The following is a 21585-nucleotide window of genomic DNA, read 5'->3' on the forward strand; positions in this document are numbered from 1 at the left end:
ATACAGGGTCCAGATATTCCACAGGGTTCTGGGTCCTCTTTTGTTTGTCATTTATACACTGTAAGAATGATTTGGATGAGAATGTAGAAGGCATGGTTAGCAGGTTTGCAGATGACACCAAAATTGGTGGCATGGTAAACAGTGAAGAAAGTTTTCTAAGATTATAAAGGGCTCTTGATCAAATGAGTCAATGGGCTGAAAAATGGCAGATGGAGTTCAATCTGGATAAATGCAAGCTATTGCATTTTGGTACAACAAACAAGGGTAGGGTTTATGCAATTAATGGTAGGGCCTTGAGTAGTGTTGTAGAACAGAGGGACCTAGGGGTGCAGGCACATAATTCTTTGAAGTTTGTGTCTATAGACAGGGTGGTTAAAAGGCATTTTGCACACTTGCCTCCATTGCTCATCCTTTGAGTATAGGAGTTGGAAAGTCATGTTGAAGTTTTACAGGACTTAGATGAGGCCTCTTCTGAAATACTGTGTCCAGTTCTGGTCGCCCAGTTATAGGAAGAATATTGTTGAGCTGGAGAGGGTTCAGAAGAAATTTACCAGGATGTTGCTGAGTATGCAAGGTTTGAGTTATAAAGAAAGGCTAGATAGGCTGGAACTTTTTCACTGGGATGTAGGAGGTTGAGAGGTGACCTGATAGAAGTTAATAACATAAAGAGAGGTGTAGATATGGTTAATGGTAAGTGTCGTTTCCCTAGGATGGGGGCTTTTAAGAGTAGGGGGCACGTTTTTAAGGAGAGGAGAGAAATTTTTAAAAAAAAATGAGGGGCAAATTTTTTTACACAGAGGGCGGTTCACACGCGCAGTGAACTTTGAGGAAGCCGTGGGGATGTGAGTACAGTTACAACATTTAAAAGACATTTGGGTAGATAGATGAATAGGAAAGGTTTGGAGGGTTATGGACCAGGAGTAGGCAGGTGGGACTAGTTTAGTTTGGGATTATGTTCAGCATGGAATGGTTGGACTGAAGGGTCTGTTTCTGTGCTGTATGACTCTTGACTGCAATATTCATTGTATCTATATAATGTCTTATTCAAGTGAAATGTCTTAGAATTTTGCACAGTGAATCACATTTTCTGTTACGTTGACAAATAATCTTATTCTATATACAAAAGAAATCTGCTGAACTGGGTCTACAGCAATTGGTGAATGAACTAATGGTGGGGGGTTTGGGAATCCCTACTTGAAGTAGCCCTCATCAGGCTACATGTCACAAACGCACCTGTCCGTGAAAGTGTTGGTAGGAATGACAACTGTGACTCTATGAAATCCTGTCTTAGGTGATAAGCACCATCAGCTATGTAGCCCTACAGGCTAAATGGGATAGATTCAGGCCAGATCTAACAAACTGGACAAACGCACAATGATGTTTTTCATCAGCAACAGCAGAATTGTGTTCAGCCTGGTCTGTCATATCCCCCACTCTAACCATCAAACAGTTGTCCAATCCTAATTCAGTGGTCATTGCTGGGAACTCTTACCCACACGTACCTAAAAACTGAATTGCTAATTTGACGTCACTACCAGACTCTGCCACCATCAACATCCTAGGCATAAACTTAATCAGAACAGCCGTGGAAATAAAATCAGAAATTGCTGGAAAAACTCTGCAGGTTTGACAGCATCTGTGGAGAGAAAGCAGAGTTATTGTTTCGGGTCCAGTGACCCTTCTTCGGAACTGCCATACAGTTGGCTAACCTTAGCTAACCAACCATAGAAATGCTGTGAATACAAGAGCAGGTCAGATACTGGGAAGTCGCATAGAGTCATTCAGCACAGAAACAGACTGTTCAGTCCAAATCGTCCATGCTGAACAGGCATTCCAGTCTAACCTCGTCCAATTTGCCAGCATTTGGCCCATATCCCTCTAAATCCATCCTAATAGTATACTCATCCAGATGCCTTTTAAATATTGTAATTATACCCACCTCAGCTACTTCCTTTGGAGGTTCGTTCCATACAACCACCACTTTCTGCATGAAAAGGTTACTCTTCAGGTCCTTTTTAAATCTTTCCCCACTCACCATAAACCTCTGCCCTCTACTTTTGGACTCCCTACCCTCTGAAAAAGACCTTGGCTATTCACCCTATCCATGCCCCTCATGATTTTATAAACCTTTATAAGGTCACCCCTCAGCCTTTGCACCAGGGAAAAATGCCCCAGCCTGTTCAACCTCTTCAAGTAACTCACCCTCCAGTCTCAGCAATATCCTTGTAAATCTTTTCTGTACTCTCTCAAGTTTAACAGTATCTTTTCAATAGCTTGCAACTCTGATTGCCATTCAGAATTATAGGAGTGGCCTCTCCAGTGTCCTTTACAGCCGCAACACGACGTCCCAACTCCTATACTCAATGTTCTGACTAATGAAGGCAAGCATTCATGCACCTTCATCCTTCGGTCTCTTTGTTTAGCAACTCTCTCCTGTGCCCTACCATTAACTGTATAAGTCCTGCCCTGGTTTGCCTTACTAAAATGCAACACCTCACATTTATCTAAATTAAACTCCATCTCCCATTCCTCAGTCCTTTGGCCCATCTGATCAAGGTCCCCCTGCCAAACTAAAGATTTCATCTCAGACTTTGATGCCCTATTTATGATCTCCAAAATTATTGAATAATTTGGAGCTTTCCAGAGATCTTAGCGATTTTTTTGCAAATTCATTCTTCAATATCTAATTCCATTAGTTGTAACCTACTTAATACGCCCAGCGATATAATGGCATTGCAACTGGTTTCTTTGATCTGATCAAATAGATTTTGTCCTTGATCTATCTAGGGCACTTTCGCTCCAATAATGTAATGTTTGCCTTCATCAATATGGCTTTGTTTCTTTCCTTCTGTATCCTTCCTGAATGACTTGTACCCTTGAATATTTAATACCTAGTTCTGCTCTTTTTGAGCCAAGTTTTTGCCATTGCTAGAGCGCATTTCCATGACCTAGTGTATCACTGTTCTTTCATTGGGTCAAAATTCTTGAACTCCCTCCTTAAGTATGCTGTGGGTCTACCTATATGACATGGACTGTGATGTTGCAAGAAATTTGCTGAATACCAGATTCTCAAAGGCAATTACAAATGTATAATAAATGCTAGCTTTGTCTTTGATCCCAATGCATAAAATTAAAAGGTCATTATGAAGCAAATTATTTTTGTCTTTTTCATCAAATGCCACTATGTGCTGAGGTTCTACCTGTCTCCAGTATTGCAAAGGATAAGTCTGTCCACATTGAGATGTAATGTTCCAAGTGGTTACATCCTGCCGCACTACCGGTCCCTCTTGGAAATATTCATACAAAAAAAACCTTTTGACCGCAACTCTCTTGGGTAGTGATTAATATGTAACATCCTAGATGGCCTGTAATAAAAGGAGGGGTCTGATCCTGTCAGTTAGTTCCCTGTGTAAACTCAAAGCCATTTGTCAGAATGCTTCATTACAAATAAACAGCAAGATGCAGCTTAACTTATAGTGAATGTAAAGCACCAGATGAGATTAACTCACAAGAAGAGATTGCATAGTCACGGCCTTTATTTCCTAGAATTTTGAAGAATTTAGACACTGCTGTTGATGTGTCTGTGGTGGGGAAAGAGACTGTTGGGGTATCTGTTTTTGGAATGTGCCTTTGTAAAGAGGGTGTCGAGAGATTGAATAGCTCATGTTGAGGTTCATCATGCAGGACTCTGTGTGCCAGGCAGTTCTCAGGAATGCACATCAAACCAATCACTACCTGTTCAAGGTCCATCACCTTAATGGATGATGTTTTTGTACAGAGAGTTGCCCTCGACCCAGTGTTGCAGACAAATACATTCCAAGGTCCAGGACTACATGGTGCACTAAATTTTGAAGCAGCTGCTACAGAGGCATGTTGGAGTAATGTCATTGCCTAATGCCTTTCAGCCACAGTACACCGAGGGGCTGGAAACTGTGTAGAACCCCCTCTTGCTTTACGTGAGGAATATACATCGTAAACACAAAGGGTACTGAAATTGTATTGAGACACCTCAGCATAGGATATGGTGCAGAGAGAAAAAAAATTCTGTTGCAGTTTGTGTAACGTTCATTTTGAAAATTCACCTGAAATGTTATGTCTGCTTTCTCTCCACAGATGCTGCCAGACTTGTTGAGTTTCTCCAGCAATTTCTGTAGTTGCAATATCATGTGATTAGGTTGGACCAACACATAAGATACTTTCATAATGTACAGGAAATGGTATTGAAAGTCCTTGAGAGAATAGGATTTGGGTGTTTTTGAGCACAGTTAATTGAGATTTACAACAAAAAAAAAATGCAGAAGTGGTGCATTTGGCCCCTCAAGACTGCCCACAAGGACATGTGTTTCAACTGCTGATATTCTGCTTCATCTGACCCCTCCTGAATTATCCCTCTATCCCTAATCCCCTTAGCACCCAAATACCTATAAATCTTTGATTTGGATGTAATTAATGACTAAGCATCAATAGCTATCTTTTCAGTGAAGAAATTTCTCCTTATCTCTGTCCTAAATGACCAATCTCTTGCTAGGAGACTGTGACTGTAAAATTTAGATCAGCCAGCCAAGGGAAATATTTTCTCAGCATCTCCCTCCCAAGTTCCCCAGCAGTTTTGTGTATTAATTGGATCAACTCTTACTGTTCTAATTTCCAGGGAATGAAGCTAGACTGCTCAGTCCCTTCTTCCCAGTACTTGGTCTGGTGAAGCTTTTGGCAAGAATATCCTACCTCAAATGAGACCAAAATGTTTCACAATATTCCAGATGTGACCTCCATGCAAATGAGAAATAACCAAAATAAGACAAAGTTTCTATATATACAACCCTTTCCTTAAATCCCCTCTCTATTTTTTGCCCTTTACCTTAAAAGTCTGTCCCCTTATTATTGACCCTTCAGCTAAGGGGACAGCTGCATTCTATCTACCCTGTCATGGCCCTTATAATCTTATACAACTCAATCAGCACCCCTTTGCAACTTCTTTGCTTGAAGAAAACAACATGCGCTTATACAGCTTCGCTTCATAGCTAAAATGTCCCAGCCCAGGTGACATTCTGGTGAATCTCCTCTGCGCCCCCTCCAGTGCAGTCACATCCTTCGTATAGTGTAGTGACCAGAACTGTACATAGTGATTAGTCTGTCAGGAACACTGCTCTAAGTTTTGGTCTCCTTAGAGGGCGGATGTTCCTTGGAAAAGGTTCACAGGAGATTACATAGCTATGAGGGCAAATATAGCAAATGTCAAATGATGATGCACCAGATGAGATTAACCCACAAGACGCGATTGTATAGTCTCGAACTTTATTCCCTAGAATTGAAGAATGAGATATGGTGATCTAATTAAAACAATGAGTTGGGAATGCTAAGACAAACCTTAGAAATGTACAAGAAGTTGTACCAGTATTTAACTGCAGTGCTGTTATTTTTCAGGGTGCAAAGGTGTTCAGGTAGAAGAAATATGGAGCCTAGAACCAGAACACTTTGACAAGTTAAAGTAAGTAACCAGGCTTAAGTAAAACGCAGCTTGAAAAACTTGCTTGTGTTTCATCTCTGTTTTATCTTTGCATATAATAAAGAAATCAGCACATTGGCTAAGGGAAGATCACTATGGTAAACAGCCACTTGGATAACAACAGACTTCAAGAAGATGTGGATAGACGGGGGGTAGCGGATCTCGCAGACTCATGACAGATGCTGTTTAAGACAATGAAGTGCACATGGAGTTTTGGTAGGAAGAATAAGGAGAGGCAAGAATATTAAAAGGTACAATTTTAATAGGAGTTAAGCAACAGGGTGACTTGGGAGGGAACATGTACTAATTTTTATGAAGGTTGCAGGACAAGTCGGGAAGGCTGACTTAAAGAAGGCTTTGTTAAAAGGAATAGATTTGACCAGCAAAGAAGCTTTGTGAACTCTTTATGACATACCCTGATGACTATATCATAGGAGAGATGCTAAGGCCTTGGAAAGCATGCGGATAAGATTGAACTAGAGTGGCACCAAGGATGAGGGATTTCAGGCATGCGGAGAAACAAAGGAGCCGGGTTTGTTCTCTTTAGACCACTTAAGATTAAGGAGTGATTTAATCAAGGTTTTCAAAATCATGAGATAACAAGGTGTAGAGCTGGATGAACACAGCAGGCCAAGCAGCATCAGAGGAGCAGGAAAGCTGATGTTTCGGGTCAAGACCCTGCTTCAGAAAATTTTCTGTGTTCATCCAGCTTTCACACCTTGTTATCTCAGATTCTCCAGCATCGGCAGTTCCTGCTATCTCTGTTTCAAAATCATGAAGTGTTTTGATAGGGTAAATGAGGAGCAACTGTTTCAAGTGGCAAAAAAAGAATCAATATGGGGAAAGGATAGGAGGATGGAATGAGTTGGATAGCTTTTACAAAGATACAGTGAGCTGAATAACCAGCTTCATAGTGTATCACTATAGTATTACAGGCTACAAGAATAAAACCTTTGTACTTGTCAGAGTGGTTTTCCTGATATTTTTATCATAGTTCCACATGAATAATTTTTCCAACCCTTCAATTACTACGCATTGAAGGTTTTGATGAGAGTTAATTTTTGGTTAAAATGTATGTATGATTGTGAAACTGAATAGTCTGATAATGGATTATCCCAGGGGATATGTGAAAGGTGATCTGACTAAATTTCCCTTAGCCTCTCCTATTTCTAATGTCTGCTTTGGCATTCATCAAATTCCTCAATGCTGTTTTCTGTTATTTTTGGGGCTTTGGTAGTAGTTAAGTGGAAAAAGCAGTGGTTCCTACTTGGAGAGCTCTGCTGTTTCTGAAGATTAGTTATGGAGTTTCTAAGGTATAGTGCATTATACCTTGGAAAATGGTTCACAAAATTAGCCTCACGACTATGCTCTTATTTTTTTGATCTCTGCAACTGTAATTTTACAAATGATAAAACCCTTTAATAAGAAATAATTTATTATGCATTAGGAACTGTTGATGCAGTTCTTAATGTACTCTGTAACACAGATTATTTTGGTGAGGCAGAAGTAAGTGCCTGTTCCCAATGTTTGGGTTTGTTGGCAAAGTTGTCTGTGGCTGACTGTGTTCCAGAGATAGATGAAGCAGCACAAGTTTGTTGAGGTGAATGAATAATGCCAAACAAATTCGACCAGGCCAACATTAATATCAATGTGGCTGAAATCCCGAGGCTTTAATGGTACATAAATCTGACAGCGCATTAAGTAATCGGCAAGTATAGAGGCATAAACATGAACCAAAATCTACCACAGAATTTTCGAGAAATGTCAAAGTGATTGGCAGTAGAAACATGATATAAGACTTTCTATTTCAGGATGTGCTTAAAAAATAGGTGAACTGAAGAGAAGGTGCTTGAAGGAAAATCCCAAAGCCTTTTATTCATACATAAGGAGCAAGAGGGTAACTAGAGAAAGGATTGGCCCACTCAAGGACAAAGGAGGGAAGTTATGCGAGGAGTCAGAGAAAATGAGTGAGATTCTTAATGAGTACTTTGCATCGGTATTCACCAAGGAGAGCGACATGACAGATGTTGAGGTTGGGGATAGATGTTTGATTAATCTAGGTCAAGTCGGCATAAGGAGGGGGGAAGTGTTGGGTATTCTAAAAGGCATTAGGGTGGACAAGTCCCCAGGTCCGGATAGGATCTATCCCAGGTTACTGAGGGAAGCGGGAGAGGAAATAGCTGGGGCCTTAACAGATATCTTTGCAGCATCCTTTAGCACTGGTGAGGTCCCAGAGGACTGCATAATTGCTAATGTTGTCCCCTTGTTTAAGAAGGGTAGCAAGGATAATCCAGGTAATTCTAGACCGGTGAGCCTGACGTCAGTGGTGGGGAAGCTGCTGGAGAAGATACTGAGGGACAGAATCTATTTACATTTGGAAGAAAATGGGCTTATTAGTAATAGGCAGCATGGTTTTGTGCAGGGAAGGTCATGTCTTACCAACTTGATAGAATTCTTTGAGGAAGTGACAAAATTGATTGATGAGGGAAGGGCTGTAGCTGTCATATACATGGACTTCAGTAAGGCGTCTGATAAGGTTCCCCATGGTAGGCTGATGGAAAAAGTGAAGTCGCATGGGGTCCAGGGTGTACTAGCTAGATGGATAGAGAACTGGCTGGGCAACAGGAGACAGAGAGTTGCAGTGGAAGGGAGTTTCTCAAAATGGAGAACTATGACCAGTGGTGTTCCACAGGGATCCGTGTTGGGACCTCTGTTGTTTGTGATATACATAAATGATCTGGAGGAAGGTGTAGATGGTCTGATTAGCAAGGTTGCAGATGACACTAAGATTGGTGGAGTAGCAGATAGTGAAGGGCACTGTCAGAGAATGCAGCAGAATATAGATAGATTGGAGGGTTGGGCGGAGAAATGGCAGATGGCGTTCAATCCAGGCAAATGCGAGGTGATGCATTTTGGAAGATCCAATTCAAGAGCGAACTATATGGTAAATGGAAAAGCCCTGGGGAAAATTGATGCACAGAGATCTGGGTGTTCAGGTCTATTGTACCCTGAAGTTGGCAACGCAGGTTGATAGAGTGGTCAAGGAGGCATACGGCATGCTTTCATTCATCAGACAGGGTATTGAGTACAAGAGTTGGCAGGTCATGTTACAGTTGTATAGGACTTTGGTTTGACCACATTTGGAATACTGCGTACAGTTCTGGTCGCCACATTACCAAAAGGATGTGGATGCTTTGGAGAGGGTGCAGAGGAGGTTCACCAGGATGTTGCCTGGTATGGAGGGCGCTAGCTATGAAGAGAGGTTGAGTAGTTTAGAATTATTTACATTAGAAAGACGGAGGTTGAGGGGGGACCTGATTGATTGAGGTTTACAAAATCATGAGAGGTATAGACAGGGTGGATAGCAAGAAGCTTTTTCCCAGAGTGGGGGACTCAATTACTAGGGGTCACGATTTCAAGGTGAGAGGGGAAAAGTTTCAGGGAGATATACATGGAAAGTTCTTTACGCAGAGGGTGGTGGGTGCCTGGAACGCGTTGCCAGCGGAGATGGTAGAGGCGGGCACAATAGCGTCATTTAAGATGTATCTAGACAGATACATGAATGGACGGGGAGCAGAGGGATACAGATCCTTGGAAAATAGGCAACAGGTTTAAATAAAGGATCCGGATTGGCACAGGCTTGGAGGGCTGAAGGGCCTGTTCCTGTGCTGTAATTTTCTTTGTTCTTTGTTCTATACAGTATATTTAGTGGGAATGTACAGGTGACTGTTTACGTGATAGAATCCCATTTCTAACTGTTTATGTATTTAACTTCAATGCTCATTGTTAATGTGAGCAGAATGATAGATAAAATTCCTGCCTGATATTTTTAATTTTTTTATATTTAATATAAATACTATTTGAGCCATGTCAAAAAATAAGTTTTTTTTTGTTAAATTTCTGGTGCTCCACTGACTAATCTCTGAATTTCACGTGCATCAATGGCATGGAGTATGCTACCAATTCATACAAAAGTGACCAACATTGAATGTAACTGCTGTAATATTAGGTGTCTATTATTAATTTGATGAGATGCCCTTGAATAATTCTAATGTAGTAACCTGATATTAGAGGTAGGCATAAAAAAACTTGACCTTTTGTTATGTAGTTAATGAAATGGTTGCATGAGTACGTGCATTATTTGTGCATTTAGATCTTTCTGAATGTTAAACAATTTTTCTCATTGGAAAACAAAATTATTCTGAATAAACCACAGTAGAATGAGAAAAATATGTTGCCCTTCAGAAGATCGTAGTGATCTGGTTTCTTAAACAACTCTTGTTAGGGAGGGAATTCCATAAATTTAGCCCATTGACACTGAAGGAACAGTGATATATTTCCAAGTCAAGATGGTGAGTGAGAGCTTGGAGTTGATGGTTTTCCATGTACCTGCTACCCTTGTCCTTTTAGATGGAAGTGGTCTTGTATTTGCTGTCTAAGGAACCTTGGTGAATTTTTGCGGTACATTTTGTAGATGGTACACACCGTTGCTACTGAACATGGATGGTGAGGGAGTGGATGTAGGTGTGGTGCCAGTCAAGTGGGCCAACTTTGTGCTGTATGGTGTCAAGCTTCTTGAGTGTTGATATAGCAGCACTGATTCAGGCAAGCGGGGAGTATTCCATCACATTCCTGACCTTTACATGGTGGACACACTGGGAAGTTATGAGGTGAATTACTTGTTGCAGGATCCCTAGCCTCTGACCTGCTCTTGTAGTCATTGTATTTGTATGTCTCATCCAGTTAGTGTCAGGATATTGATAGTGGGGGTTTTAGTGATGGTAATGCTATTGAATGTCAAAGGACGATGGTTAAATTCTGTCTTGCTATAAAAATAGAAAGAAGTTGAGGCTTCAAAATTAATATGGCACTCGACTGATTACATTTTGTTGCACAAAATAAACCATTTATGCCTACTACTTCCTGTTAACTAGCCAATCCTCAAAGCCAAAATGTCACCTGCTACATTATTATGGGCTTTGACCCAGTGTGACACTTCATCAAGTACCTTCAGGAAATCTAAATACAATACATCCCCTTTATCCACTGCACATGGTACTTCCTCAAAGAACTCTCTCAAAACGCTGTTGGCACTGCCTGAATTATCTTGAATTTTTCTGCGTGTCCTGCCATAATGTCTCTAACAATAGCTTGTAACAATTTTTGAAAATCTTCCCGATGACATGCTGAACCAACTTACCTGCAGTTTCCTGCTTTTTGTCTCCCTCTATTTGAGAATAAAGGCATTACACTTGCTAGATTCCGATTTAATGGAACCTTCCGAGCCTAGGGAATTTTGGCAAATTAAAACTTAAGCATCAACTATCTCAATATTAAGACAGCAATGTCCATCAGGACCTAAGACCTTGTCTGCCAGCAGCGCCAAAAATTTACTCAATACCACTTCCCTAATGATTGATTGTAAATTTCTTCAGTTCCACCCTCCCTTCTGCTTCCTATTTCTAGGATATTACTTACATTCTCTCTAACAAAAATTAATACAACATCTGTTGGATTTATCTCCCATCTCTTTATTTTCCATCCAACAATTTTGGAATTAAACAGCTTGCTTTCAATTGATTATCGTGATTTAGTACTTACGTTGATGGGAAAGAAGTGCATTTGGATTCTGAAACTTGTAATGGGAAGGGAAGTTTTTTCAACTGATTTGTCTGATGCTTAAAGATTTACAGAAATTGGAGCTATACACCTGCTGCTCAGTCTGCTTGTGATATTTGTATAAATTCTTTAAACATGCTTCTAGTGAAAGGAACTTGCATTTTTCATATACAGCAAGTCCTCAAACACTTTCACCCCAGTTTTATTGCATTCATGATGGTTTGCTCTATCTGGTAGTGGACACACATTCTAACCATTTAGTATGATTGAAGTGTTCACAGCAATGTTTTAATAGAGACTGATGGGTGTATATTTTCAGTTGGGGTATGTAATGATTTACATAATAATGATTTACAAAATTGTCGTGTGAAAACTTCAGTATTTATCATTCTTTCTAGACCAGTCCATGGCCTCATCTTCTTATTCAAGTGGCAGCCAGGAGAAGAACCAGCAGGATCCATTGTCCAAGATTCAAGACTTGAGAAGATCTTCTTTGCTAAACAAGTAAGCTTAATGAATATGTTTTCATTAATTGGAAATGAAAGACAATTGCAAATCAGCTGAAAAAGATGCTATTATTTTATTGTTAAAGCAATCAGTAAAAATTCTTCTTGCAATGGCATTTTCAGTTACCAGAAATAAAGATGCATCAGTGGGGACTAGGGAAGCTGGAGAAGACTACTGAAGAAAGACTGAAAGGAAAACCAATTTAGAAAATGAAGCATTTATTTAGACTGAACTCACTAATCCCACATCATCTCAACATCAGCAGCTTGATTTTGCCTTTAACTTAATAAAGCAATTTAGGGTATTTTATTGCTGGGTTAATAAGTAATGTTTGGCATTTGGAAGTATGTTTTAGAGGAAATCTTCAATGCAAAAAGGGAATCTGGAAAATTTTAGGGAGAGATTTCCATTGCATTGGGCTTTGATGGCTGAATGTACCGTGGAGCAATTTAAAATCTACACTGAAAGGCCAGACCGAATACTGATAATTTGGATGACTGGAGGAGACTAAAGAACTATGGAAGGACAAGACACTGTGAGAATGAGAATTTTAAACTCAAAGTTGTTCTGAGTAACCCCAGCATCGTTCATTACATGGAATATTGATCCTGGTGGTACATTGTATTAGCTGCTATTCTGCCTTTTCTTTTTTGATGATTGGATAATTACATAGTGGTAGATTTTTAGTCCCAGCTGTTTTCTGGATATCGTGAAAATGAGAGTTAGAAATGCGGATTTAACACACGGAAAGTGATGTTTATCACTATTTTTCAGCTGCCTGATTAATCTCAATTATTACACGTCCTGCTGACCTGTTCACTATTGGCTGAGAAGTCTCTTGTTTTGGGGGTACCACATATATATTCAGCAACACCTGAAGGTTGTTGTGTGCTGTTCTGAATCTTTCTCTTGAAAATTATATATAATTACTTTTATGAAAATATTAACACTATTGTAATTTTTTTGTATAGAATGAAGGCTTGAAACGTAGTTCTTTCTTAGTCATAAATAGTTTAAGGTAATGTCTTATGAACATTGCTGAATCAAGAGGCACGTTGCCGAAGGCTTTTCATCCTGCAGTCGTCAGAACAAACACAAGAATATTAATTCCAAATGATCGCAATAATTCATAGTACTGGAGGAAAGGAATGCTGATTGATTGGCAGCTTAGCTGTAATTGGCTGAGCATTGCCATGCAGAAGAAAATGAGAAACCATCCTTGTATTTGTACTGCTGTGTATAAGACCAAAAACAGATCCCTTGCTCTTTCAGCAATATTCAAGTTCTGTAGTATCAAGTGGCTGTTTGTCATCGCTCTCAATTATTTTTGTCTATTTTGTCAATAGCATACAGGTTTAGTATAATCAGCGTCTAATGACACAGGCTGTGTGCTATTGAGTTGAAATTGCATGGTAGTAAAACTTTGTCATCATATTAATGCAGCATGTCCAAATGTTAATAAGTTATGGAATCTTTCCTTTTGACATTTTAAATTAATGTTTGCTTTAAGTTTTGAACATACATCCTAACTTATAAAATTATTTGGTATATGTTTAACTGATGCATAAGAGCAGGTGAATTCTAATAAATGAACCATGTATTTTTACTTTTACCTTGTCTGCACAGACATCCTACTTATGAGAGCTGAAGCATTAGGCTATTTGACTGTGGCATAATAGCTAATCCTGATTTCCTCTGGACATGTCTTTCCCAGCAAACATTTTTAAGGTTATGAAAGAGCTCGATAGGATAAACACAGAAGATGCTTTTACTTGCAGGCCAAGCCTGGTCGAGGGTTCACAAATATAAAGTGGTGACTAATAACTGTAATAGGGAATTCAGGAGAAGCTTCTTTAATCAGAAAGTGCAATTACATGTCATGGGGTGAGGCACATATCATTGACATGTCTTAAGAGGAAGCCAGACTCTCATGAGGTTGAAAGAAAAGTAGCATGTTGATATATTTAGATAGAAGGGTAGAAATGAGACTCATGTGGAGCATTAATGCAGATCTAAACCTGTTAGCGCCTATCACCTATTTCTGTGTCTTGTGTGCATCATAAGTCTCTTGATAATCAAGATGGTCAACTTTGGCTGACTTTTTATTTTCTCCTCCTCTTCCTAAGCTGAGATTGCTGTATTTATGTCTACATTTATTAAACCATTTTTTTAAAAAAATCTTAACACAATTGTAGATAAGGTATCTCATTTTTTTTGACTCTTATTGTTTTCTTTCTTAAGGTTATCAATAATGCCTGTGCCACACAAGCCATTATTAGTGTGTTGCTGAATTGTATCCATCCAGATATAGAACTAGGAGAAACTCTTGGAGAATTTAAAGAATTTTCACAAAGCTTTGATGCTGCTGTAAGTATAGCTAAATAGTTTAGTTATGTGTAGTCTATTTTCTATAATAATAGAGCATTTCCTCTTAGTAATATTGAATACATAACTACAGCTTCAGATCTGTTTTTTAAAAAAAAGCTTTGTAGCTTCTAGACATGAAACTTTTGAAAATAATTTAAGTTGACATGATACGATTCACACAATACAGTTCTATTTTATTTTAAATGGAGCTTGTATTGAGTTGGCAAGAAGAGTCTTTAGTATCTTCAAATTGAGCTTTCCTGCGTGTTGAGATGAATTTGCCTCTTGAAGATCTTTAGAAAGTTAGGAAGCCAAATGGGTGTCACTGCTGTTATAGTTCCCAGATAACAAGTTCTCTTCTTTATTGAAACACCAACTGAGTGCAGACCACACTTTCCCTGCTGGGAGAGAAAGGATAATAATAATTGACCAGTCACTTGAACTATTAATTTATATTTTGTGACATTCAGTCCTGGCACAGACACTGAAATCAGACTTCTACTGGCTTTAGTTGCAAAATTTTCTGTGGCTAATGTAGACCTCAAGGGGGCGAAAGGGCAAAAGCAATACAAAATGTAATCAGTACATTCTTTTAAAAAAAAGCTTAAAAGTCACAATTTACTCTGTTTTTAATCTCTTTACCTTGTTTTGGATTGCTGATGTGACATTTTTTAAAACATTCTACCTGATTGGACCTCCGGGTGCAAGTTGTCACTCTGTTTAATTCCAACTCAGAGCAGTCTCGTGAAACAAACATCTCATGTACACCTTTAATACAATATAGGAGTAAAGCGCTCTTTATACTGACTGTCTTTTTCCATTAAAACAGATGAAAGGCTTGGCACTGAGCAACTCAGAAGTCATTCGACAAGTTCACAATGGCTTTGCCAGGTATGAAGAAGCCTACACCATGTGTCTTGTTTCCTTATCACCTTTTCCCAAAATTGTTCTTAACTTAATCTGCCACTTTCCTTACCAGGCAGCAGATGTTTGAGTTTGATGCTAAGACTGCAGGAAAGGAAGAAGATGCATTCCATTTTGTCAGTTACTTTCCCGTCCATGGAAGATTATATGAATTAGATGGATTAAGAGAAGGACCGATTGACTTGGGTAAAGATGATTTTGATATTTAGCATGAGCTACTTACACATTTTGTCTGTTTATACATTTAGTAGCTCAATTGAAGGTAAATAGGACTGGGGATAATTAGCTTTTTACAGACAATGAGAATCACTTCTTAAAAAGATTGTGTGTGTATATATTCTATTTTCCTTTTGTATAATTAAGATTGCTACTGCAATGAAATTTAGTTTTTTAAAGAAATCAACCTATTTTGTTTAATTATACATTCTCCTTCTTGCCCAGCTGAAGATGGTGATATTTGTTGGGATATGACTTGACAGCTGTGTTAGTCATTCTTTATTTATTAGCTAAAGATGTAGCCCACATTGCCACATAATGCATTCTGTTTATGCCACCTTAGGAAAGCAACTACTGTGATAAATATTTGTGGCGAATTTTAATTCTTTTTCGCAGGAATTTTACGCATTACAGAATGAGTTTGACGTTAACACTTTCTCCTGTCTGTACTACTTGTTCTTCATTGAAATCCAGAAGATACTTCACATCCTAATAATCTTGTTGTGATTGTCCTGTTATTTCCTTGTTTATGGTATTGACAGTAAAATTGAACATTTATTATTTTGTGGTTTCGGTCTCCTGCATATTGAAATAACTGCGTGGCGCATTTCACATGTTGCCACCCACTTAGATTATATCTCTTCGCAGCCTCCTTGTGTCCTCCTCGCAGCTTGCATTTCCACCTAGCTTCATACTGTCAGCAAGCTTAGCTAATCTTGAGCACTTTATCAAAGTCATTTAATATGGATTGTAAATGGATGAAACCCCACCACTAATTCTTGCAGCATTCCACTCGTCACAACTTTTCAATCTTCAGGTGTCCTGATTGTAGAAAGTACCCCAACCCTCTGCTTCTTATTCATCAACTAATCTTCTATTCATGCTAATGCATCAACCCAATTCCATAAGCACGTATCTTGTACATTAACCATTTGTGTGGCATCTTAATAAAAAAATGCCTTTTGGAAATCTGCCCTGCAAGTTCAATTCTCAAAGAATTAACGCAGTTGCCAAATATTGTTCCCCATGTTGACTTTGTCTGATCTTAATGTATTTTTTAAGTGCTTGTTGAAACTTCAATAGACATTGAAAATTTTATTAGCAACGGGAGAGCTCCTTCACTTGGCGCTTGGTTCAAAATTACTTGAAGTCATCTGTCAAACAGCAGCGTTTTTCTCCTGCTTGTGTTTGTTTTTAAAACATTGGAGACTTTGAATGCAACTGTTTGAGGCTATGTACTAATGAATTTCCTATGTTATTGCTTGTGATAAGTTGAAAGCCATGTTTTCTAAACACCAGCTTTTTACATTGTACACAATGTTTGTTATAATGAAGGATGTGTTTACATCAAGATTAACCTTTCCTAATGGGTATTGATAGACTAGAGTGGGTGCAGAGGAGATTTATGAGGATGTTGCTTTCATTGGAGTATTTTAGTTATAAAGAAAGCTTGAGCAAGCTAAAATTATTTTCTTGAGAATAGAGAAGGTTGAGGGGAGATGTAATGATGTTATGAGAGATCTGGGGAGTGTGGGTCGGCAGGCCCTATTTCCTTTGGTTGACGAATACGTAACAAAGAGCTATGGATGTAGCATATGAAGTAGGAAGTTAAGAGGGGAGTAAGGGGGAAGTCTTTTCACCCAGAGGGTGGTGTGGATCTGGAATTCCCAACCTGAAAGGGTGGTGGAAGCAGAAACCCTCAACATTTAAAAGGAATTTGGATATGTACTGAAGAACTGGAAGGTGGGATTAGGCTGAATAGCCACTTGTTGACTGGCGCGAGCCGCACTTGGGGAGGCAATAGCCTAGTGGTATTATTGCAGGACTGTTAATTCAGAAAACCAGATAACATTCTGGGGACCCGGGTTTGAATCCCGCCATGGCAGATGGTGAATTTGAATTCAATAAAATATCTGGAATTAAGGATCTAATGATGACCATGAATCCATTGTTGATTGTCAGGAAAAACCCATCTGGTTCACTAATGACCTTTAGGGAAGGAAACTGCCGTCCGTACCTGGTCTAGCCTACATGTGACTCCAGACCCACAGCAATGTCGTTGACTCTGGACTGCCCTCTGGGCAATTAGGGATGGACAATAAATGCTGCCTAGCCAGCGACATCCTCATCCCGTTAATGAATTAAAAAAAATGTTGGGCTGAATGTGCTCCTGTGCTGTAAATTTCTTTTTTAGTTCTCAGATTATGTTCTCCAATCAGGGAACATTGTTATTGTTGTAAAATAATCTGTTCTTATAGGTATCAACTCTATGGGACACATGAGTTTTCAGAAAAGGGCTTTTATTTGTTAATGACCTCAGTACGATATCATTTCTGTATTGACTGTGTTTTCCTTTTCTTAGGGCCGTGCAGTCAAGATGACTGGGTCAGCGCAGTGCGACCAGTCATAGAGAAGCGAATACAAAAGTAAGTTTTATCTTTCCTTTTCACTCAGTGTGGTAGTACATTTTTAAGTCTACTTTAGAGCACTGGTTCTTTTATGGTTTAAGACCAAATTGTTCTTGACTGTTGTCTATACATTAATTTTCTGAAATATAGAATGCCAAAAGTAGTTCCAAATAGAATATAACAAAGAATATAGGAAAAATAATATTGAATATCATGGGGAAATTTAGACCCTCTGCAATTTCCCCGATTGAGTACATAGTATTCTTAGACTTCTTTTATACTCTTGTCTGACTAGGGTACGATGATAATGCAAAAAGTAGCTTCAGCATCCTGGACTAGTGACAAGAAAAGTAGCTACGATTCTCCCCCCTTGCATACCAACCACTTTCTAGGCAGGAAAATTGTATGTGTGGACATTGGCATAAATGAGATCTGACCTGGCATTGCTGCCTTTTGTGGTTATACTAACCTGATACTACTCCAACGTATGAAGAAGGATCGCTTGAAAGAAAAACAGAAGGTGTCCCTTTCAACATAAGGGGGAAGAAAATTCAAAGCAAAGTTAACTTCATTACGTATTCCGTAGCCTTTTTGTTGGTGAGTTTGGTTGATTCTTTAAATGTAGTCCACTTGGGTTTTCAAAATATGTTCAACAGCATTTCACATGTAAGACAAAATGATAAACTAGTCAATTAACTAGATGATGAACCGTCAATACACTCAGAATTGGTTTAGCGTCAAGGCATGTGGTAATTAAAAGAAAATGTCCACCCTGAGGTTAAAGCGGAGGTGTGAATGATAAAAAGCAGAGCAATAAATTTGTTTATCTCATTGAGCAATGTGAACCACTAAATAGGAAGAACAGCAATCAATGTCTGGCAAAAAGTGAACAGTTATGCAGGTAGATATCTCGTGGAACATGAGTAAAGCAGTCAGAACAATGCATCTTGAAGAGGAGATAGTAAAGTGAGGACTTTTCCATTGGCAAAGATGCAAATGATTGGGAGAGATCATTACCATGAGAACATTTCGATCAATGTGATCTATCTTATTATAACTGTTGGGAATTGGAATAAAGCATGGTAATACTGAGACTAGTCTTTAATGCATTCATTTCTGCAGTGTTGCAAGTGCGTTCCTGTAGTATCTTTCAACCTCTCCCATTGACTGAGGTGTGGTCACCCTCAGGATAGACTACTACCAGTCATCTCTCTAATGAGGAAAGCAGTCCTTTACCTGTAGTTTCACATGCAATTCTGGTGAATGTATGGTAAAATGAATAGCTAGTAATAGTGGTTCCATTGTCTACGTAAAAGATTATGAAGAAGTGATCAAGTATCCAAACTGATTTTTATATGTGAAAAGAAACTAGGAGCATCATGGTAGAGATACAGATGATCAGTACTGGCACATTTGTGATAGGGTAAATGACACAAGTCAAGGCGAACATGTACAACATGTACCAATCTTGAGCAATGTCAGAGAAGAGAATTGTGGGGGCTAATAGATACATTAACATTGGTACTGCTTGATTTAATCTTTCCAAAGAGAAATGGAGTTGGATTTTTATTTCAAAAGTTCTACAGGTGGCACTGACGACAAACTCGTGATACTGTAAAAAGCACATCTTTTTGTTTCCTTTCTTTTGGACTGTGGACTAAAAGATGGTACTGTTTAAAGAAGACTCTGTAAAGAGAGCTGCAGTTTTAAAAATCACGTTTACTGGAAATAAATTGTTATATACAATGTTCTATTTTTCTTGGAAAGTGAGAGGTAAAGAAAAGATTTAAAATTAAGGGAAGGTTGCTTGACAATGATGTCTGTTGACTCCTGACCAGGAGACTATGAATCATGTGGGGGCAGTGCAGCAGAGAAATGATGGGGAGGTATGAAATGCCATAAGTGTTGATTAAATACTTTGCATCAGTTTTTGTAGCGCAGGATACTAAATGTTTCAAAATCCTAAACAATGAAGGGACTGGATGGGAGGAGCTATAAACACAATAACTGTCTCTAGAGAAAAAGTACTCTGGAAACGAATGGGGCTAAAGGCTAATAAGCCCCCTGGACTGAAAGGTTGCATCCTAGAATTTTAAAGGAAGTAGCTACAGAGAAGGTGGATGCACAGCTAATAACTGTCCCAGAATCCTTAGATTTTGGAAAATTCCCAGAGGACTGGAAAACTATCAATGTCTTATGTTTATTTCAAAAAATGGAAAGAGACAAAAACCAGACAACCACAGGCCGGTTAGCTCATGAGCTGTCGTTGGGAAAATGTCAGTGTATTATACAGGATGTTATAGAAACTCATAATATAATCAACCAGAGTCAGCATGGCTTCATGATGAGGATATCATGCCTGACACATGTATTCCAGCCCTTTGAGGAGAACAGTACTATATCATATGCATTTGGAAACCCAAATAAGGTACTGTACATAGGCTACATAATAATATGCATTTTGGGGATAGGATATTAGTAATTAGAATGTCTCACTAATAGAAGAGAGTGTTGGGATAAAAGGGGGCATTTTCTAGGAACTTGTGACTAGTGGAGTGCTACAAGGATTCTGGAACCACAATTAATTTTAATACATAAATGATGGATTACCAAGTTTGTGGGTGACGCAAAAATAGATAGGTAGGCAACTAGTGAGGATGATATAAGGAATATGGGCAGGTTAAATGAGTGAGCAAACTTCCGAATAGAATAGAATATAATATGAAAAATTTGTGCACTTTAGCAGGAAGAATAGAGGAGCTGAATTTTATTCAAATTGGGAGAGACCACACAAATCTGCAGCACAGAGGGATTTTTCGGGTCCTTTTGTTTGATTCAGACAAAGTTAGCACCCAAGCACAGCAGGTAATAGGGAAGGCGAATGCTCTGTTGGCATTTGTCAACAAACAAAACAAAAAAGATTCTTAGGGGCTTGACATAGTTGGCTTGGAGAGGTTGTTTCTCCCTGTGGGAGAGCCTAGGACCAGAGGACGCAATCTCAGAGCAAGGATTTGCCAGTTTAAGACAGATGAAAAGGGTTTTGTCTTTCAGACTGTTGAGTTCATGGAGTTCTTTACCACAGAGGGCTATCATGCTATATCATTAAGTATATCCAGGACTGAGATAGGTAGGTGCTTTATCAGTATTGAATTCAGGATGTAGGAAGAAAGCAGAAAAGTGGGGTTGTGAATTATCTGATCAGTCATGATCTCACTGCATGGCAGAGTAGACACAGTGGGCTGAATGGCCTACTTTTGCTTATGTGTCTTATGGTCATGCTACTTAGTCTGCAAAGAGAAAGCATAAAAAAATCTGGCTTGTCTGTAGGTGCTAGATTGTCTTCGGTGACAGCTAAGGAGGAATTCTCAACCAGGAAATGAAAGCAAATATTGGAACGCAAAAACCTTGTGTCAAACAACTAAAATAATTTGGAAGAAAGTAAAGAAGTAACTCATCAGCTCCTGTGGTTTGGGCTGGTGCTATTGAACTTTTTTTTTAATCCTTCGTATCTATGTCTTAAAGTCATATGGCATGGAAACAGACCCTTCAGGCCAACCAGTCCATGCCAACCATAATCCCAAACTAAACTAGTCCCACCTGCCTGCTCTCGGGCCATATTTCTCCAAACCTGTTCTTTTCACGTACTTATCCAAATGTCTTTTTAAACATTGTAATTGTACCCACAGCCATCACTTCCTCAGGAAGCTCATTCCGCATGCTAACCACCCTCTGTGTAAAAAAAAAAAAGTTGCCTCCATGTTTTTTTTAAATCTCCCTCCTCTCACCTTAAAAATGTGCCTCCAATCTTGAAATCCCCCATCCTAGGGAAAAGTTCAACTACCGTTAACTCTATGTATACCTCTCATTATTTTATAAGCTTCTATTAGGTCACCTCTCAACCTCCTGTGCTCCAGTGGAGAAAGTCCCAGTCTATCCAGCCTTTCTTCATAACTCAAACCTTCCATACCCGGCAACACCCTGGTGAATCTCTTTCGATTTAGATTAGGTTCCCGTTCGTGACCCAACTCCTTGAATCTT

The 21585-nt window shown here is 39.0% G+C and overlaps 1 protein-coding gene across 1 annotated transcript in view; it reads left to right on the forward strand.

Annotated features, from left to right (window-relative positions):
- uchl5 (ubiquitin carboxyl-terminal hydrolase L5) overlaps nt 1–18121 on the forward strand; it is a 21530-nt gene extending 3409 nt beyond the window's left edge. The window contains exons 2-8 of the mRNA XM_048593024.1: nt 5425–5488; nt 11524–11629; nt 13874–13999; nt 14829–14890; nt 14979–15109; nt 17502–17565; nt 17843–18121. Coding sequence (XP_048448981.1) covers nt 5425–5488; nt 11524–11629; nt 13874–13999; nt 14829–14890; nt 14979–15109; nt 17502–17565; nt 17843–17852 — 563 coding nt within the window. The 3' untranslated portion in view covers nt 17853–18121. The remainder of the gene's footprint in view (nt 1–5424; nt 5489–11523; nt 11630–13873; nt 14000–14828; nt 14891–14978; nt 15110–17501; nt 17566–17842) is intronic.
- Nucleotides 18122–21585: the final 3464 nt, after the last annotated feature.

Source organism: Rhincodon typus, unplaced genomic scaffold, assembly GCF_021869965.1.
Source record: "Rhincodon typus isolate 14 unplaced genomic scaffold, sRhiTyp1.1 hic_rhity00002228, whole genome shotgun sequence".
NCBI classification, from domain to species: domain Eukaryota; kingdom Metazoa; phylum Chordata; class Chondrichthyes; order Orectolobiformes; family Rhincodontidae; genus Rhincodon; species Rhincodon typus.